We start from the raw sequence: 17,314 nt of genomic DNA, 5'->3' as shown, positions 1-17,314 counted from the left end.
CGTAAAAATAATAACAGGTAATTATAAATACTTAAAATGATAGAAATAAGTATTAGAGAGTAATTCTATTCGTATGGTTGTGTTTTCTTTTTACTCAAGAATAAAATAGGAAACAATAGAGTCCAAACACCAACCCAAACCCGCCAAAATGATAAAAAATGAAACGTTTTTTTGAGCGCATCTCTGAATTTCACATACGTGCACGTGCAACAAAAGGAGCTGCAATGGTGATTTCAGCCAGAAGATGCTACTTATAGACGCTACATTATTTTATTTTTTTCTCGAAGTGATTTAAGTCGCCCACTTGCATGCTTGGCTAGATTAGCGAGAGAATCTGTTTATACCCACCGACACGTGTTTATATTCAGGCGCCGTTTTCACATTCCCTTGATTGTGCCTGTGGAAAATCCTTTTAGATATTTGAGAGCCAAAAACAGCATCAAGAGCAGGGTGGGAAAACTACGGCCTGGGGCAACACGCGGTCCGGCATGCTTTAGAATCTGGCCCTCCAAACAAAACTGGTTAATATCATGACGACAGGAAATCAAGTACTACTAATAAAAACATGTTGTTTTTTTTTTGGTGGCAACTATGTTCCCAGTAAAATATACCATTTAGCACTTGAAAATAGGGACCTCGAGTATTATTTCTCTTTCACTCTGAAATACTACCACAGTAATAATATAATACAATCTACTCCTACAGAAAAATGATCCCAGAAATACTATAAAAACACAACTACATTAATATGACAAAAATACTACAATAGAAATGCTAAAACCTACTACAAAAATACTACAAAAGTAACACTACACTAATACTGTAATACAAAAGCATAACTAAATAAATATTACTACAGAAATACCGCGAAAATAATATTACAGAAGTATTACCAAAATTATACCGCAAAAACACAACTACAGTAATACTAAAAAAAAAATCTACAATGGAAACACTACAGCAATACTAAAAGAAAAGGAAAACTGTAGTAATACTACAATAATACTACAGAAATACCACATGTATACAAAAAAACTACTATGGAAATACTACTGAAATACCAAAAAAATACTAGTATAGAAATACTACGAAATAATACTAAAACATTCCGGATATATAAGTAAAAAACATAAATACAAAAATACTAGAGAAATACTACAGACATATGACTAAATTTTACCATGAAATTACTTCAGAAACATTACGGAAATACTATAAAAATTCTACTACAGAACTACAACAAAAATTCTGCAAATATAAAACGACAGTAAAACTACAAAAATAATACAGAAATACTACTACGTAAATACAACAAAAATATTGCAAAAAATAAACTATAGTAATACTACAAAATATTACAAAAATACTACAGACATACAACAAAACATTTACCATGCGTATACTACATACTACAGAAATAGTAAGCAAATAATACTATGGAAATACTAGAACAATACGACTTCAGAAATACTAAAAAAAACAGTACAAACATAAAACTAGTCATACTAAAAATTACTACAAAAATAATTAAAAATCCAACTGCAAAAATACTAAAGAAATAAATAAGAATACAGTATTACTACAAAACTAATCAACAAAAGACATACTTAAAACAGGTACCTAATATTATATTGATTTAATTTTGATTGCTTTAAAACCAATTATGTGAGACTAATTTATTTTGAAAGGAAAATTATACGTAAATATCTTCATGTATATCCATTCATAAATAAAACAAAGTGGATAGGTCTGTCAGGACCAGAATGGGAACAGGAACAGGAACCAATTGCGTTACGTTTCTCACAAGTTTTATTAAAGGAAAGAGGAAGGGCTGCGCTAGGCGCGGAAAGCAAGTTGCTCATGTACTCGGATTGTGATACGAGCACGGTAGTGGATCTTCCGTAGCGAGCGATGGCGGTGTCTAGGACAGTAAAACAGGTCGATAGCCGGGACAGAAGAGCAAAAACGTGGTCGGGATCAAAAACGGGTCATAAGTCGGGACGGGAGAGCAGACGTGGTCAGGATCAAAACAGGCCGTAGCCGGAGACAGATGGGAGGAAAAACGGGACAGGTGAGAAAAAGGCTTGCCTAGTATACACTGAGGTTCTCAGACAGACTGACAACAGGGGACAGACAGGACTGGGTTCAAATAATGCCAGGGAGCCAATCAGAACCCGCAGCGGTTGGCGCCAAATGAGCGTGCACAGGTGTTTCGCATCAGCAATCATGACAAGGTCTCATTTTTAAACCTGATGTGGCCCCTAACTCCAAATAGTTGCCCACCCTTGATCAAGAATATTTCTTTTTAGATTAGCATACATCTGTAACGTAGGGTTTGACTTAAAAAAGTATCATTTTTAGGGGGATTTACACTTCTTTTAAACTTTTAAAAATGGAATAATTATAGAACTTCTGATGACATTTCCAAATTTACAATAGAATTGTCAAAATATATTAAAAAGTGAGAATTAATTGAAGATAATTTAAGTACAAATTAGGTTACACTGTAATTGACATATTTTAAAGTCAAAACCATAAGCATTTTTTGGGGGTTATATAATTATAGTTTTAGTCCAATACATAAATAAACCTAGAGTTTGAGATATATTGAACCTAGAGCCAGGGCTCTCTAGGCTAGCGCTATCTAAGAGCTTAAGAAATTTAAAAATAGAGCTCTATAGAGCTAGAGCTATGTAGGCAAGAACTATTAATCGGGTAGTGCTAATCACAGTAAGGGCTTTATAGGGCCCCCTAGAGCTAGGACTATAAAATGGGAATGTATTGTTGCAATAAGCATATCAATTCATTAAATTCAATCAAGTCTATCCCACAAATAAACAGAGCTTTAACTTGAGATATCTATAGCAAGAGCTAGTTTTTCTAGAAGTAGAGTTTGGCTATGTAGGGGAAAAGGTAGGGCTACCTGGGGGTAAAGCTAGGTAGCCCTGTAACTAAAGCTAGACATAGACATGGCGCTATGTAAAGCTTGATCTTACTAGTTATAGAGATATTGCTAGGTAGAGCTAGAGCTAACTAAAGCTCGAGCTAGAGATAGGACTGTTTACTTGCTCTAAATAATACTATGAATTTAAGAACCAGCCCCTCCCACAAATTAGTAAACAGATGTAGCGCTCAAGCTAGCGCTACCTGAGGTGAGAGGCATCTTGTTTAAAAAAATGTAAAGCTAGGGATTTAGCTGTAGAGCACAGGTGTCAAGCAGGTGGCCCGCGGGCCAGGTCAGGCCCACCAAGGGATTGAATCCGGCCCGTGAGACAACACTCAGAGAAGCGCAAGGGAAAAACAAGCTGCAGGTTGAAATATGTCAACTTGTTGCCAAAGCCAGGTGCCTCTCACAAAGACACTGTACTTTTATTTATTTCTCTCTCTCTCTCTCTCTCTCTCTCTCTCTCTCTCTCTCTCTCTCTCTCTCTCTCTCTCTCTCTCTCTCTCTCTCTCTCTCTTTCTTTTCCACCCCTTTTCTCCCACTCTGTCTCTGTCTCTTTCTTTCTCTTCTGTTGTTGCTCTTTGTCTCTTTCTCTCTGTGTGTCTTTGAACCTCTTTTGCTCTGACTTCCTTTTTTTCTTTTCTCTTTTCTATTTATCTCTTCATACCCTTTGCACTTTTTTTCTCTTTTCTCTCCTTTTGTCTTTCTATTTCTCTTTGGATTTCTTTCTTCCTCTCCCTTTCTTTTCCCCCTCTCTCACGACTTATCTTTTGTTTCTCACGCTCTCTCCCTCTCTCTCTTGTTCTTTCTTTGTCCCGCCCTCTCAACTTTTCCCTCCTTCTCTCTCGTATTTCTTTATCTCTTTTTCTTTCTCTTTAATCTACTAGTCCGGCCCCCGACAGAAGGTTTGTTCTATCGTGTGGCCCCCGAGTTAAAAGGAGTTTGACACCCCTGCTGTAGAGCTATATTGTGCTAAAGCTATCCAAGTCAAAGCCATCAAAAGCTAGACATAGGGCTACCTTGTGCTAGAGCCATCTAGGGCTAAAGCTCTAGGGCTAGAGCTGTCTATAGTTAGGTATTACGCCATATAGGGCAAGATCCATCTGGAGACAGATAGGACTTTTTTACTGAATGTTGCCATGAATTAAATAACCAGCCACTCCCAAAAATTGGTGAATAGAGGTAGAGCTCAACCTAGCGTTACTTAGGGCGAGAGGTATCTAGTTTATAATTGATCTAAAGCCAAGTTTAGCGTTCAGTAGATGTAGAGCTACCTCGAGATAGAGCTTTTTATTGCTTGTGCGATCTTGTTCTAAAGCTATCAGGAGATAAAGCTATCTAGAGCTAGACCTCTGGCTACCTAGGCTAGAATAACCAAGGGATAGGGCAATCAAGCGATAGCGTTTGAGAGCTAGTGCTGTATTATTGCAATAAATATTGCAATAAATGAAAGTAAATGAAATAACTACTTGAAAATCATCCAAAACCAACATAGGACTTTACAAGGAGACTGTCACTAGAAAATAGGACTGTATTGTTGCAATAAACATATCATTTAATCAAATTCAATCAAGCATATCCCAGAAATAAACAGAGCTTTAACTTGAGATATCTATAGCAAGAGTTAGCTTTTCTAGAGGTAGGGATTTGGTTATACACGGGAAAAGGTAGGGCTATCGAGAGCTAGCGCAATCTGGGGGTAAAGCTAGGTAGGGCTAGCTCCATCTAAAGTGGTCGGCGGCGCCCTCTGTTGGCTGCGGCTGCATCGGCTCGCTACAACGGGTCAGATGCAATCGACATTTCGTTCTGTGTACATTGTTACACAGAATGACAATACAAGGCAATTATTATTATTATTATTATTATTATCTAGACTCTAGATGGAGCTAGCCGAAGTCCCGCCCACCAGACCCATATACCTAACCGTGATTGGTTCATTCAGCTCCCACCCACCAGACCCATATACCTAACCGTGATTGGTTCATTCAGCTGCGCACACAACAAGTGTCGTTAATATCACTTTTGCGGGCCGCACTAACATTAATAACTTTCATATTAGGACGGGCTGCAAATTATCGTTCTAGGGGCCGCAGTTGGCCCGGGGGCCGCGAGTCTGAGACCCCTGATCTAGAGACAGTAAGACTGTACTTTTTACTGAGTAGTGCAATGAATTAAATAACCAGCCACTCACTCAAATTTGTGAATAGAGGTAGAGCTCAACCTAGCGTTACCTAGTGCGAGAGGTATCTACTTCATAAACAATCTAAATCTAAGGCTAGTGTTCTGTATCGAGAGATAAAGCTACCTTTAGCTAGTGATAGCTTGTTCTAAAGCTATTAGGAGATGAAGCTATCTAGAGCTAGACCTCTGGCTACCTAGAGATAGAGCAACCGAGAGCTAAAGCCATCAAGAGCTAGAGTATGAGAGATAGTGCTGTATTATTGCACTAAATATCGCGATGAATGAAATTAAATGAAATAACTTCTTGAGAATTGTCTAAAACCAACATAGGACTTGTTAGGAATTAAATATTAAAATGTGTCTTTTACCAAATTGTTCGAATTAGTTATCTGACTCCATTAACCAAACACAACCTACATTCACTCAACAATGCGCGCTCGTTTCTTGATGGAAAAGATGAACAAGAAAAGCTGACATGGTCACATGGGGCCAGAGTTAATTTCTTTAACAATTTAACTAGGTGAACTTCATCGAAATCAGACGAATTAGTCGAACTAGTGTCGTCGGAGTCTCTTCCAAGCCCTCTCTGAAGTTCTCCAGCATTTTCCTCTCGGCCCACGTCTCCCCGCAAGATGGCGTCTCGACTCCTCCCATGGGCGTGCCAAGGAAGCCCCCCCCCCCGGGAGTCGCGATGTCTTAAAAACTCAAAACAACACCGAGCGTTTCTACATCATCAGGGCATCGTTCTCAAAACATCGCCTGCCGTCCTCCGTCAGAGTACTGTTACCAAAATTCGCTAGTCAAAATCTTCTGTATTTGGAACGGCATGACCTGTCATTGAACTATAGCCCACTAAAATCTTCATTGCACTCAATAAAAAACTTGTATTCAATCGTATAAAATCCTTTGTAGTCAAATGTATAAAATCCTTCAGACTTTACAAGGAGACTTTTACACCCCAACCAGCTGCAGTAAGATGAGTCGTTCCTTACAGAGGATAAAGAAAATACCCCAACGATATCGTTTCATCGTATTCACCGTTAAAGTGACTACAAACGTGCGGTAATATCTTTTGCAGTCATGTCGGAGAACTACATCGTGTTTGTGGAGCAGCCCATCAAGTTGGACCTTCTCAAGTTCATGCTCTACCGCATCCAAGGGAAAAGTTTTCACAAAGTCATGAGCTGGGAGCCGCGTTACGACACCATCTTCCACTTGGTTAACCTGCATACCGGCAAAGTGAGTGACGGGACGCCGTCTGCTGAAGAACTCACAGGAAGCGAAAAGAAAACGGGAACATGATAAGTGAGACGGTACGATTCTGCAGGAGAGCGAAGTGAAGTACCGTGGAGCTCCGATGTTCACGTTGCATCAGATCAACGCCTTCGAGGACGACGGCCTTCTGGTTATGGACATGTGCTGCGGGGATGACGGCGAGGTCATCGGCGACTTCACCTTGGAGAACCTTCGCAGAGGCTCGGGAGAGGAAATGGACAAGGTCGGTTCCTGTTCCTCGGCAGGGAACATCTTTTAAAATCGGTTTTGTGCTTTTCAGCCTTGTCATTAGTAAGGGTGGGTGATACCTGTCACGCACCAGGAACGGAGATAGGACCCAGTAGTGTTCTTTTACTCAGTTTTATTGATAAGAGGGAGAGAAGGGCTTTCTTCCACGATCCGAGGATCGACAGACACGGGTAGCAGGTGGCGGGAACGCGAAAGTGGCACTTCCGTGTCGAGCGAGGGTGGTCGAAGATTGGCAGGAAACACAGGTCGTTAACCGGGACGGGAGAGCCAGGGCGGTGTCAAGTTCGGAAACAAGGTCAGCAACAGGTGTCAGGCAGGTAGCGGGGCAAAAGAGGTCAGATAACGGGAAGGCAGAACGGGGCAGAGTCAGGTTGGCACCGGGGATCAGGCAGAGAAAAAAACAGGACAGGAACAAAATCTGAACGTGAGAACTTGCCAAGCTCGGAGCAACGGTTCGCATAACGATCTGACAGGGATCTCTTGAAAGCCGGGGGTTTAAAAATAGTCCATTAGCCAATCAGCTCTCAGGGCTGTTGGCGCCAATTGAGCAGTCACAGGTGCTCTCAATCGACAACCATGACAATACCAGGAATTTGGTTGTCAATCTGATCAAAGTAAATACGGGATAGAATCAATCGATACTGAACAGATACCAATACTTTTTCCTTGGAAATAGCATCATTGTTGCATAATTGACTTGCATAATTAATTTCCTTTTGTGGGGTCTCCAGCGCCCCCTGGCGGCCAAATTGGGCACTCGAGCTCTCGACCACCGATCACTCCAAGCAGCCGAAACAATCTTCTATCGGTGATTCAATACTGTATTGACTGTATTTTTCGTACTGGCTTGGCTGACATCAAGTAGACATATTTCAAACTGCAGCTCATTTTTCTCTTGCGCCTCTCTCAGTGTAGTCTCTTGGGCCGGATTACAACCCATTGTCTTACACCTAATTTTCTTCATTGTTCTCACTGGAGTAATTCTACTTTGTGTTTGTTTTCTTCAGTTTTACAACTCATTGTGCAGAAACCTGCCAAGGAGATACGTCCTGCCCCTAAACGTGGACAAATCGACCCCTTTGGACCAAAACCTGGTCACCTCGCACATCTACAAAGCCACGGCCACCATGACCAAACCTGGAGAGGTAACGTCCGTCACCGATTTATGATATCGTTAACCTCATTTCAGAGTTGCAGACCGAATCGAAATTGAAATCAATGGAGTCAATGACTATGCCGTGTGGGTAATTTAACTACAAAATAAGGGAAGCTTTTGGGTAGGGATGCAAAATAACAGAATTATTAACAATGGTCAAATGAAGGTAAGTCAATTATTATACAGCTTTTTTTATGATAGCTTAAGTACCAGGGATCTAGCAAAATATGCCACGTGTAGTAATTTTAAGTACTATATTTCATTCAAAAAACTAAACAAATACTGTACTCAAAATGAGCTTTACTTGATTGAATACATTTTCAACTTTTTTTTCTAGTAAAATGAAGAAAAGTATAAATATAAAAACAATTAAAAACTAGGTGTAGTGAAATAAGCTCAGTACTGTAAGTCGAAAACCATATCTAAAATTGGAAGGCTTTCCTTTCTATCTACTCTATCCATCCATCTATCTATCTATCTATCTATCTATCTATCTATCTATCTATCTATCTATCTATCTATCTATCTATCTATCTATCTATCTATCTATCTATCTATCTATCTATCTATCTATCTATCTAGTGATCCCTTTCTCTTTAGCTATCCCTTTCTCTCTCTCTTTCTCTCTCTCTCTCTCTCTCTCTTTTTCTCTCTCTCTCTTTATCTCTCCTAATCTATATTTCTCTCTGTCTCTCTATTCATCTAGTTATCTCTAGTTATCCCTTTCTCTCTATTCTCTCTCTCTCTCTCTCTCTCTCTCTCTCTCTCTCTCTCTCTCTCTCTCTCTCTCTCTCTCTCTCTCTCTCTCTCTCTCTCTCTCTCTCTCTCTCTCTCTCTCTCTCTCTCTCTCTCTCTGTTATAGCTAGCTAGCTATAAACCAAAGCTAGATCAAGAGCACACTTTCCCATTCTCCAAACATTCAATCCACTTTGCTCTTCCCAACCTGACACTGACAACGAGTCAAGATCGCTTTTCCTTTCAGCGCAAGTACAACAAATTTAAAACATAAAAATGGGTAACTGGATAAAATTGTATTAAACAATATATTAACATCTCTATAATAAGTATGTGCATGTTCACAGTAGCATTTGTACAGAACATTATGCCCACGAACGCTGTAGATGGAAGTTCAGCGTGGTAATGGCTCTTGGGAAGAAGCTGTTTCTCATTCAGTTGCTTTTTGATTTAGTTTTTTTTCTTTATATGCATCATATTTAATCTATTTATATAACGTTATTTTATATACCCGGATATGACACATAAGTAGTACTCACTATACGCTATTTTATTATTTTACTGTTTTTACCTGGGGTACTGGGGACTCTGAACCAATTTGCTTGATTGGAATGAAATAGAATAGAACAGAATAGAATAGAATAGAATAGAATAGAAAAGAAGTCAAGTCAAGTCAAGTTATGTTTATTTGTGACACCCTTGATCACAAAGAGTCTCAAAGGGCTGCACAGACCACAGACTATTGGAAACTACAGACTATCAATACACCATCCCCTGATCTAAAACCTTCATGAGGGCAAGGAAAAACTCGAAAACCTCAATGTGAAACCTTGACATATTCTAGGTTTACTTGACGCACGAGGAACTCCACAACGACGACCTGCTCCAATACGGCGGCCTAGAATTCCCGCAAATCAACTACGAACACTACAACGGACGACCTTACCGCTACTTCTACTCGTGCGGCTTCGGACACGTCTTCAGTGATTCTCTCCTCAAGATGGACGTCCACACCAAAGAACTTAAGGTCCCCCGAAAAAATTCATATTTCTAAGATTTGTTTTGACACGCCATCATCACAGTAGGTAGAAATGAGACTTCGGTACAGTGAACAGAAAATACATTTCGGAGAAGAAGGATACGTGAGTGGTTTCGGTGGATTTCTGTTCTGAGTGCTGTTAGCTTGATTTGAATCTCAGTAGGAGGTGAAACTTTAGTTTGGTCAAATATGGCAGTTATTAGAGCAGGGGTCAGGAACCTTTTTGACACAAAGAGCCATAAAAGCTGAATATTTAGATTATTTTGAGGGGATCTACTCATTTAGTTTAGGACAAAATCCAAGAAAAATGCCAAACCGGGTCCCCAGACTAAAGCTAATTGAAATGAAATGAAATGATCTGCATTTATATAGCGCTTTTCAAGTCAACGACTTCCCAAAGCGCTTTACAGTGTGCTTCACATTTCCCAATAGCGGTCGTGCAGCCATGTAAGGCGCTAACCTGCTTATTGGGGGTATTAGGGGTTCAGTGTCTTACCCAAGGACACTTCCACATGTAACACGTAGGAGCCGGGAATCAAACCTGCGATCTCTTGATCCCAAGACGAGCTCTCTACCTCCTGACCCACTGCCGCCCCAAACAATGTGCTTCACATTTCCCAATAGCGGCCATGCAGCCATGTAAGGCGCTAACCTGCTTATCAGGGGCATTAGGGGTTCAGTGTCCTACCCAAGGACACTTCGACATGTAACGCGGATGAGCCGGGATTCGAACTGTGATCTCTTGATCCCAAGACGAGCGCTCTACCTCCTGAGGCACTGCACATTTTTATTTCGCTGTGTAACATTTGGTTATTTGATAAAATGAATGAAATTATGAAATTATAATGCCAGAGCCTCTGTCCCATTTTAATATGAATATACATCGTAAAATGTGTGTACCTCCCGTAGTAACTTAAGAGAGTTGAGTATAGCCCTTTATCAGAAGGAGTCTCAAAGGGCTGCACAGACCATTGAGTATTACAAACTACAGACCATTAAGACACCATTCCCTGATCTAAAACCTATATGAGGGCAAGGAAAAACTCAAAAACCTCAGTGTGAGGAAAATAAAGAAACCTTAAGAAGGGACCGCACATGAGGTAATGGATGACCAGGCTGCAACAGATATTGCAATAACAGACGATACACAGACATCGTAAACACAAAATATAGGTCATTCCGTCAAGACCCAAACGCGTGACGTTCTCACGCAAGCCTTTTATTTTACGGGAAATGGGGAGTCATGCACGTTAGGCGATCCGAAACATTTACAAAAAATTTTGGACATTCTGCAAAACGTTTAGTCACTTTAGTGGTAAAACTTAAAAAAAAAAAAAAACAAGACAGTGATGATTTAACTAAAAGTTTTTTTATTGTAAAAAAAATATATATATAAATTCAAAAGAGGACAGGGGCAGGAAGTTTATCACCACCTTATGTCTATCCGTGCGTGACGTTTTTCTTTCTCCTGCTATTAGCTGGATTTTATGTACAAGGTAAATTTAAGATGAGTCAATTTTTTATTTCATTGGTATCCAGAGGAAGAAAAGACAAAATTATTGGGATAAAAATGTTTACTTTTATGTTAGCTTCTCAGGTTAGCCAGCTAGCTGATCAAAAAAAAATTGATCAGCTAGCTAGTCTTTTCAATTAAAAAAAATAAAAAATCGGAGGCTTTACAATTAATGTACCTTTTGAACATTTGTACATTTTAACCAACTCTGGTAAACTTTGCTCCATATCTTTTTCTAGAGTATTGTGTTTGATATAACAAACATATTTACAAAAAAAAGCTAGACAACCTGAAACGTTTTCTAAAAGACCAAATCATTCATTATTGACCTCAGTAAACGCTTAAATAATAATGAAAAAACGAGTATTTCTAAAGGAAGCTAAAGGGGCAGGGGGTCTAGCACCACCTGTTGTCAATCCGTGCATGCCATTGCACTTCCTACTGCTATTAGCTTGATTGGAACTTTATACGAGGTAACACTTTTGTTTTTCCAAATGTGTCTGTGATAAGAATATAAGTAAAAGAAGTAGGGCAAGAATGTTCATTGGAATGTAAGCTTCCAGGTCGTAAATCGTGAATTCTAATTTGGGTTTTACTAGACATAATTGTAGTTTCACAATAATTACAGGTTTTAATCAAATGCACTTTTTTACACAACTCGTAGAAATGTTTGCAACCAATTTTGTTTCCTTTTTACCTTGATTTTAAACAAAAATATATATATACAACAAATAGAGACCCTCTCCGTAAGGCAGGGGTGTCGAACTCATTTTAAATCGGGGGCCACACGATAGAACAAACATTCTGTCGGGGGCCGGACTAGTAGATTAAAGAAAAAGAAAAAGAGAGATAAATAAATAAGAGAAAGAGGAAGGGAAAAGAAGAGAGAGGGCGGGAAAAAGAAAGAGAGAGAAGAAGAGAGCATTATAACCAAAAGAGATAAAAACAGAAGTTGTGAGAGAGGGGGAAAGAAAGGGAGAGGAATAAAGAAATCCAAAGAGAAATAAAAAGGCAGAAGGAGAGAAAAGAGAAAAGAAAGCACAAAGGGTAGGAAGAGAGAAAGAGAAAAGAGAGAAACGAAAAAAATGAAGTTCGAAGTTAAGACACAGAGAGAGAAAGAGACAAAGAGCAACAAAGGAAGAGAAAAAGAGAGACACAGAGAGTGAAAGAGACAGAGACAGAGAGTGGGAGAAAAAGTGTGAAAGAGAGAGAGAAATAAATACAAGTACAGTGTCTTTGTGAGAGGCACGTGGCTTTGGCAACATATTTCAACCTGCAGCTTGTTTTTCTCTTGTGCTTCTCTGAGTGTTGTCTCTCGGGCTGGATTCCATCCCTTAGCAGGCCTGATCTGGCCCGCGGGCCGCCTGATTGACACCTGTGCCGTAAGGGATAGATGTGAAGGTTTTTCTAAAAGAAAAAAAGTATGCGAAAGGGCCGGAGCTCTAGCACCATCTGATGTCTATTTGTGCATGCCATTGCGCTTCCTATTGCTATTAGCTTGATATGAATCTCAGAATTAGTCTGAGGAAGAAAGTCTGGGAAATAAGTGAGGCAAAGATGTTTACTGCTATGCTAGCTTCTTGAGTTATCTAGCTAGCTGAAATGTCTTGCATTCATTATTTGGATGTCAATTTTTTCTGATCTATAAAATTGGAGGTATTTCGAAAATCACAGCTTGTGAACATAAGCACATTTTACGCAAATGTTTGCTAAGATTTTATTTATGTAAACAAAAAACGGTAACAATAAAGTAGACATTCTGCACATATTGGTGAACCATAATCGAGTGTGTCCTTTTTGAACCCAGTGAATTGTTCAATAATTATTGGGAAAAAAAAAACTGGGACAGATGAGCATGAGCTGTATCACCGCCTCCTGTCAATCTGTGCATACCATTTCCTTTTCTTTCTGCAATGTTGCAATATCGGTAGTTTAAATTTTGAATATTCAGAAAAACTGACTAAACTTACTTCAAAACCAGCAACGGAACCTTTTGTTAGAGTTTGGTCAGTTTTGGCCGAATTTTGGTCAGTTAGAGGGAAAGTTAGGTTCAGGAGTCTCAAATGTACAGTCTGTGGGCCCTTGCGGCCACCTTGATGGAGTCCCCCACCTTAATATAATATTTTTAAGTAAAATTGATTTATTCTCATAATAATCCTTTGTTATATTTTGAAACTCATTTTGTGCAGCAAACAGACTAAATTAGCTATTTGCTGAATCATTTTTGTTTTTGACCTATATACCTTCTTAGTTATTCTAATATAGTTGTAAAGTCTGAAGGATTTTACTATAAAGGATTTCATACGATTGAATACAAGTTATACATTGAGTGCAATGAAGATTTTCACCGAGTAGGCTATAGTTACTTTACTTTGATATCTTTTTATAAAGGAAAAATGTATTTGAGAACAGTGGAATGTTTTAATCGATTTTTTTTTTTTGAAAACCTGATTTGACCCCACCTCACCCAGACCCTAGCTCTAGTGGCCCCCCCCAAAATTAAGTTTGAGACCCATAAATTAGTGTGATGTGTTAATATTTTTAGCAAAGTTGACTTTTGTTTGCGTTACATAAAACATGTTATCGCTTTTTTTTTACTGTTTAGGTGTGGCGGTATCCTGGCTTGTTCCCGTCTGAGCCTGTCTTCGTTGCTAGGCCTGAGGCCACCGAAGAAGACGACGGAGTTGTGTTGTCGGTTATTATCACACCGCGGGAAGTGAGTTCGCATCTATAGAAATAGGATAAACTGTGAAGTTAGCACCTGCAACAGAGCTCACCTGTTTTATATCCAGTCCTGCCTTTCAACTAGTCACTCTGGGATAAATAGATAATAGCAGAGAGCAAAAGAGGGACAGAGTAAGAGAACCACAGAGGGAAAGAGAGAAAGAAATGGGAGAAAGAGGGATGAAAACAGAGAGAAAGGTAGGGAGAAAAGAGAGAGAAAGATGGACAGTGAGAGACTGAGAGGGAGTAAGACAGAGAGAGAGAGTGAGAGAGAGAGAGAGAAAGAGAGAGAGAGGGAGAGAGAGAGACAGAGAGCGAGGGAGAGAGAGAGGGAGAGAGACAGAGAGCGAGGGAGAGAGAGAGGGAGAGAGGGAAATAGATGGAGAGATGGCGTGTGTGACAAATATAGAGCGATAGTGTGTACTACCGCAACCCCCCTTGTAAAGTTTGCATGTTCTCCCCATGCCTGTGTGGGTTTCTTCCAGTCACTCCTGTTTCCTCCCACATTCCCGACTGGCTGGAAACCAGCTCAGGGTGTCCCCTGCCCACTGCCCGGAGATAGCTGGGATGAGAGAGAGAGAGACAGAGAGAGAGAGAGAGAGAGAGAGAGAAAGAGAGAGAGAGCAAAAGAGAGATAGGAAGACCAAGAGAAATAGAGAAAGAGAAAGAGTGAGAAAAAGAGAAAAAGTGATATTGATACAGTAGACACACATAAGAGAGATATAGATACATGTTCAAAATTTGGATTATTATGCACTGTTTCCATCATTGTCATTACCAGCCAATAATTGTACTGTTCTTTGATCACCACACCCTTTTGGGCAGATCTGATTTTTGTAACCTTGGAGATTTATTCAAAAGAAAGGGCTCGGGAGAGGACCTTTTAAACCAAATGCAGAGTAAATTGTTTTAAATTATATCTATTTAATGCGGTAGTTACCTACTCTAATCAGCCAGCAGGTAGGGCTCACTGTTTCCCACCCAAATTAATTCGACGTAGCCTCATATTGTCTTTAACATTCATCATGAAGGAAGCAATACTCTAAGCATATTTTAATTTTAGCTTAAATTTATCGATTTTTCAGTTCATTGATATGGATAATGATTTATCGCTCCAGAATGAAACTGTAGAGACACACAAATAAATAACGAGTTTGATACTAACACATACCTGTCATCCTCGACGGCTCCATGCCCGTACAAACTGTCGTATTTCCCCGTAAAAAATACAAAATAATCGTACACCATATTTTTTTTTAGGAATGATGCATGATGGGAAATCCCAAAGCGGCAGACGATTGCGCACAGTAGCATCAAACTGCAAGCTTCGTTTGCAATGAAAAAAACTATACCGAGATAGAGGCTTCCGCGGCGAACTCGCTAGATTTGATTGATTTGCCGTTTCGTGATAGTCGGTGTATATGAGATGGAACCCATCATTGACAAATGTATGTTTTTCGCACAGATTTCCTTGTACGTCATACTCGTCTTAAAATGCATAAAAAACGTACTTTATACGGCAAAACCGTACAGGTTGACAGTTATGCTAACAAAATTACATTTATTTACATGACAAAGGAAAATGGAATCACACAAAAGCATAAAAGGACCTTGTTGACACAAGCCCTTGCAGTCTTAGCAATAATGAAATCAATGATCCATAAACGGTGATAAAACACTCAACTTATTTAAATGATCAGGAATTATTTTTTATTCTTCTGAAGAAACAAAGACCAGTCCATGCTTTCCCAAGATCATAGTAAACTTTGTTGTTCTGTTTCTGTACGCTATCGGATACATATTCCTTAATCATAAATCATTTTTATGGGATCTGCTTCTCCCGCCATGCCAGAACCTGACATTCGATAAGTTGTGCTCCCATTATGCACAGTGAAATGTTCTTAATGGGTCCATCAAGACTTTTATCCTTTATTGTTTACTGAATAACTCTGTTTTGTAGTGAATTAAATCTGCTACCACCGAATCAAAATTATCATGAAGCGAAAGGCGATACACCGACCCGGAGAAAAAACATTATTTAGCTTTAATGTATTTTTAGTGGGAAGAAAAGCCTAACTTTTTTTTTTTTTTCCAGGACAAAAGCACATTCCTTCTTGTTCTGGATGCTAAGACCTTTACCGAGCTGGCCAGAGCAGAGGTCCCTGTCAACATCCCCTACGGGACCCACGGTGTCTTCAATCTCATGGGCTAGAAGCTCCAGGAATCATATTAAGAACTAATAAGATGGAGATAAGCCAAAATAAACATGTACAATGCTTTGTAAAAGTATTGGCCCCCCAAAACCCTTGAGACATATTTCAGGATTCAAATTTATAGATAAAAAACTAAAAACAAATTCTAAGAATTTACAGCATGTGAGACACAATCGTGAATGGAACCCGATTTAGTCAACAATTTATACTGCGCAAAAAAAAAGGAGGCATTGCAAAAATATTGCCCCACTTTGACTTAATAATTTGTTCAACCTCCTTTTTGCTGCGACCAGAGCCACAGGGATTTTAAGGTAAGTTTTTATAAGTTTTGCACATCTTGAAACTGAAATATTTGCCCATTCTTCCTTACAAAAGAGCTTAAATTATTAAAGGTTTAATGGTGATCGTTTCTGCACAGGATTATTAGATCTCTCCTTAAATGATTTATGGTATTGAGGTCTTAAATTTGGCCTGGCCATTTTAACCACTTTATATTGTTAGTTTCAAACGATTCCTTCAGAGATTTTGCTTTATATTTAGGGTCTTTGTCATGTTGGAAGGTGAACATGTGCCATGTTCTTAGATCTTTTGCAGACTCCAACAAATTTTCTGCCAGGATGGCCCTGTATATTGCTCTATCCATTTTAGTCTTACAAGTTTTCTAGTCCCTGCTGAAGAAAAACAACTTCGATGATGCGGCCACCACCATGTTTGACAGTGGGCTTGATGTATTCAGGGTGATGTGGAATATTACTTCTATGCCAAAATGTAACGTTTTGCATTCAGCCCAAAAAGTTCAATCTTTGTCTGACCAGAGGACCTTGTTCCACATAATATTTAGGTCTCCCATATGACTTTAAGGCCCTTTTTATGGTAATCATTCAGAAAAGGCTTTCTATTTTCCACTTTTCCATAAAGAGCAGATTTATGCAGAGTATGACGAAAGGTTGTCTTTTGCACAGATTGTCCCACCTCTGCTGTGACTACCTCCAAGTAACCCAATGTGATCATGGGTGTCTTGTTGCATCTCTTATTTTTCTTAATGTTTTGGCCAAAAGTTTTGAGTTATGACTGGCTCTCTCCATTTTGATATTATCGATCGCACAGCGCTCTGGGAGGGGTACAAATGTTGTGAAATCTTCTTGTATTCCGTTCCTGCTTTGAACTTTTCCACACCTTTTTTCTGGACCATCCTGGTGTGTTCTTTGGTATTCATAATACTGTCCGTCTTTGTTCACAGAACTCTGAGCCCACCAGAGAGCCGGTTCATTTAAACTGAGACTTA

General features: G+C 39.3%; 1 protein-coding gene across 1 annotated transcript in view; it reads left to right on the top strand.

The window, feature by feature from the left end:
* The window catches only part of bco2l (beta-carotene 15, 15-dioxygenase 2, like), a 37,492-nt gene extending 20,391 nt beyond the window's left edge, over positions 1 to 17,101 (top strand). Inside the window, exons 7-12 of the mRNA XM_088336422.1 lie at positions 6,204 to 6,364; positions 6,453 to 6,623; positions 7,657 to 7,794; positions 9,385 to 9,567; positions 13,698 to 13,808; positions 15,912 to 17,101. Coding sequence (XP_088192548.1) covers positions 6,204 to 6,364; positions 6,453 to 6,623; positions 7,657 to 7,794; positions 9,385 to 9,567; positions 13,698 to 13,808; positions 15,912 to 16,028 — 881 coding nt within the window. The 3' untranslated portion in view covers positions 16,029 to 17,101. The remainder of the gene's footprint in view (positions 1 to 6,203; positions 6,365 to 6,452; positions 6,624 to 7,656; positions 7,795 to 9,384; positions 9,568 to 13,697; positions 13,809 to 15,911) is intronic.
* Positions 17,102 to 17,314: the final 213 nt, after the last annotated feature.

The sequence above is a fragment of the Urocampus carinirostris genome, chromosome 5 (genome assembly GCF_059441175.1).
Source record: "Urocampus carinirostris isolate Australia breed hairy pipefish chromosome 5, RoL_Ucar_1.0, whole genome shotgun sequence".
Classification (NCBI taxonomy): Eukaryota; Metazoa; Chordata; class Actinopteri; order Syngnathiformes; family Syngnathidae; genus Urocampus; species Urocampus carinirostris.
Note: the sequence above shows the minus strand (reverse complement) of the source record. Positions and strands in the feature narration are given on the sequence as shown.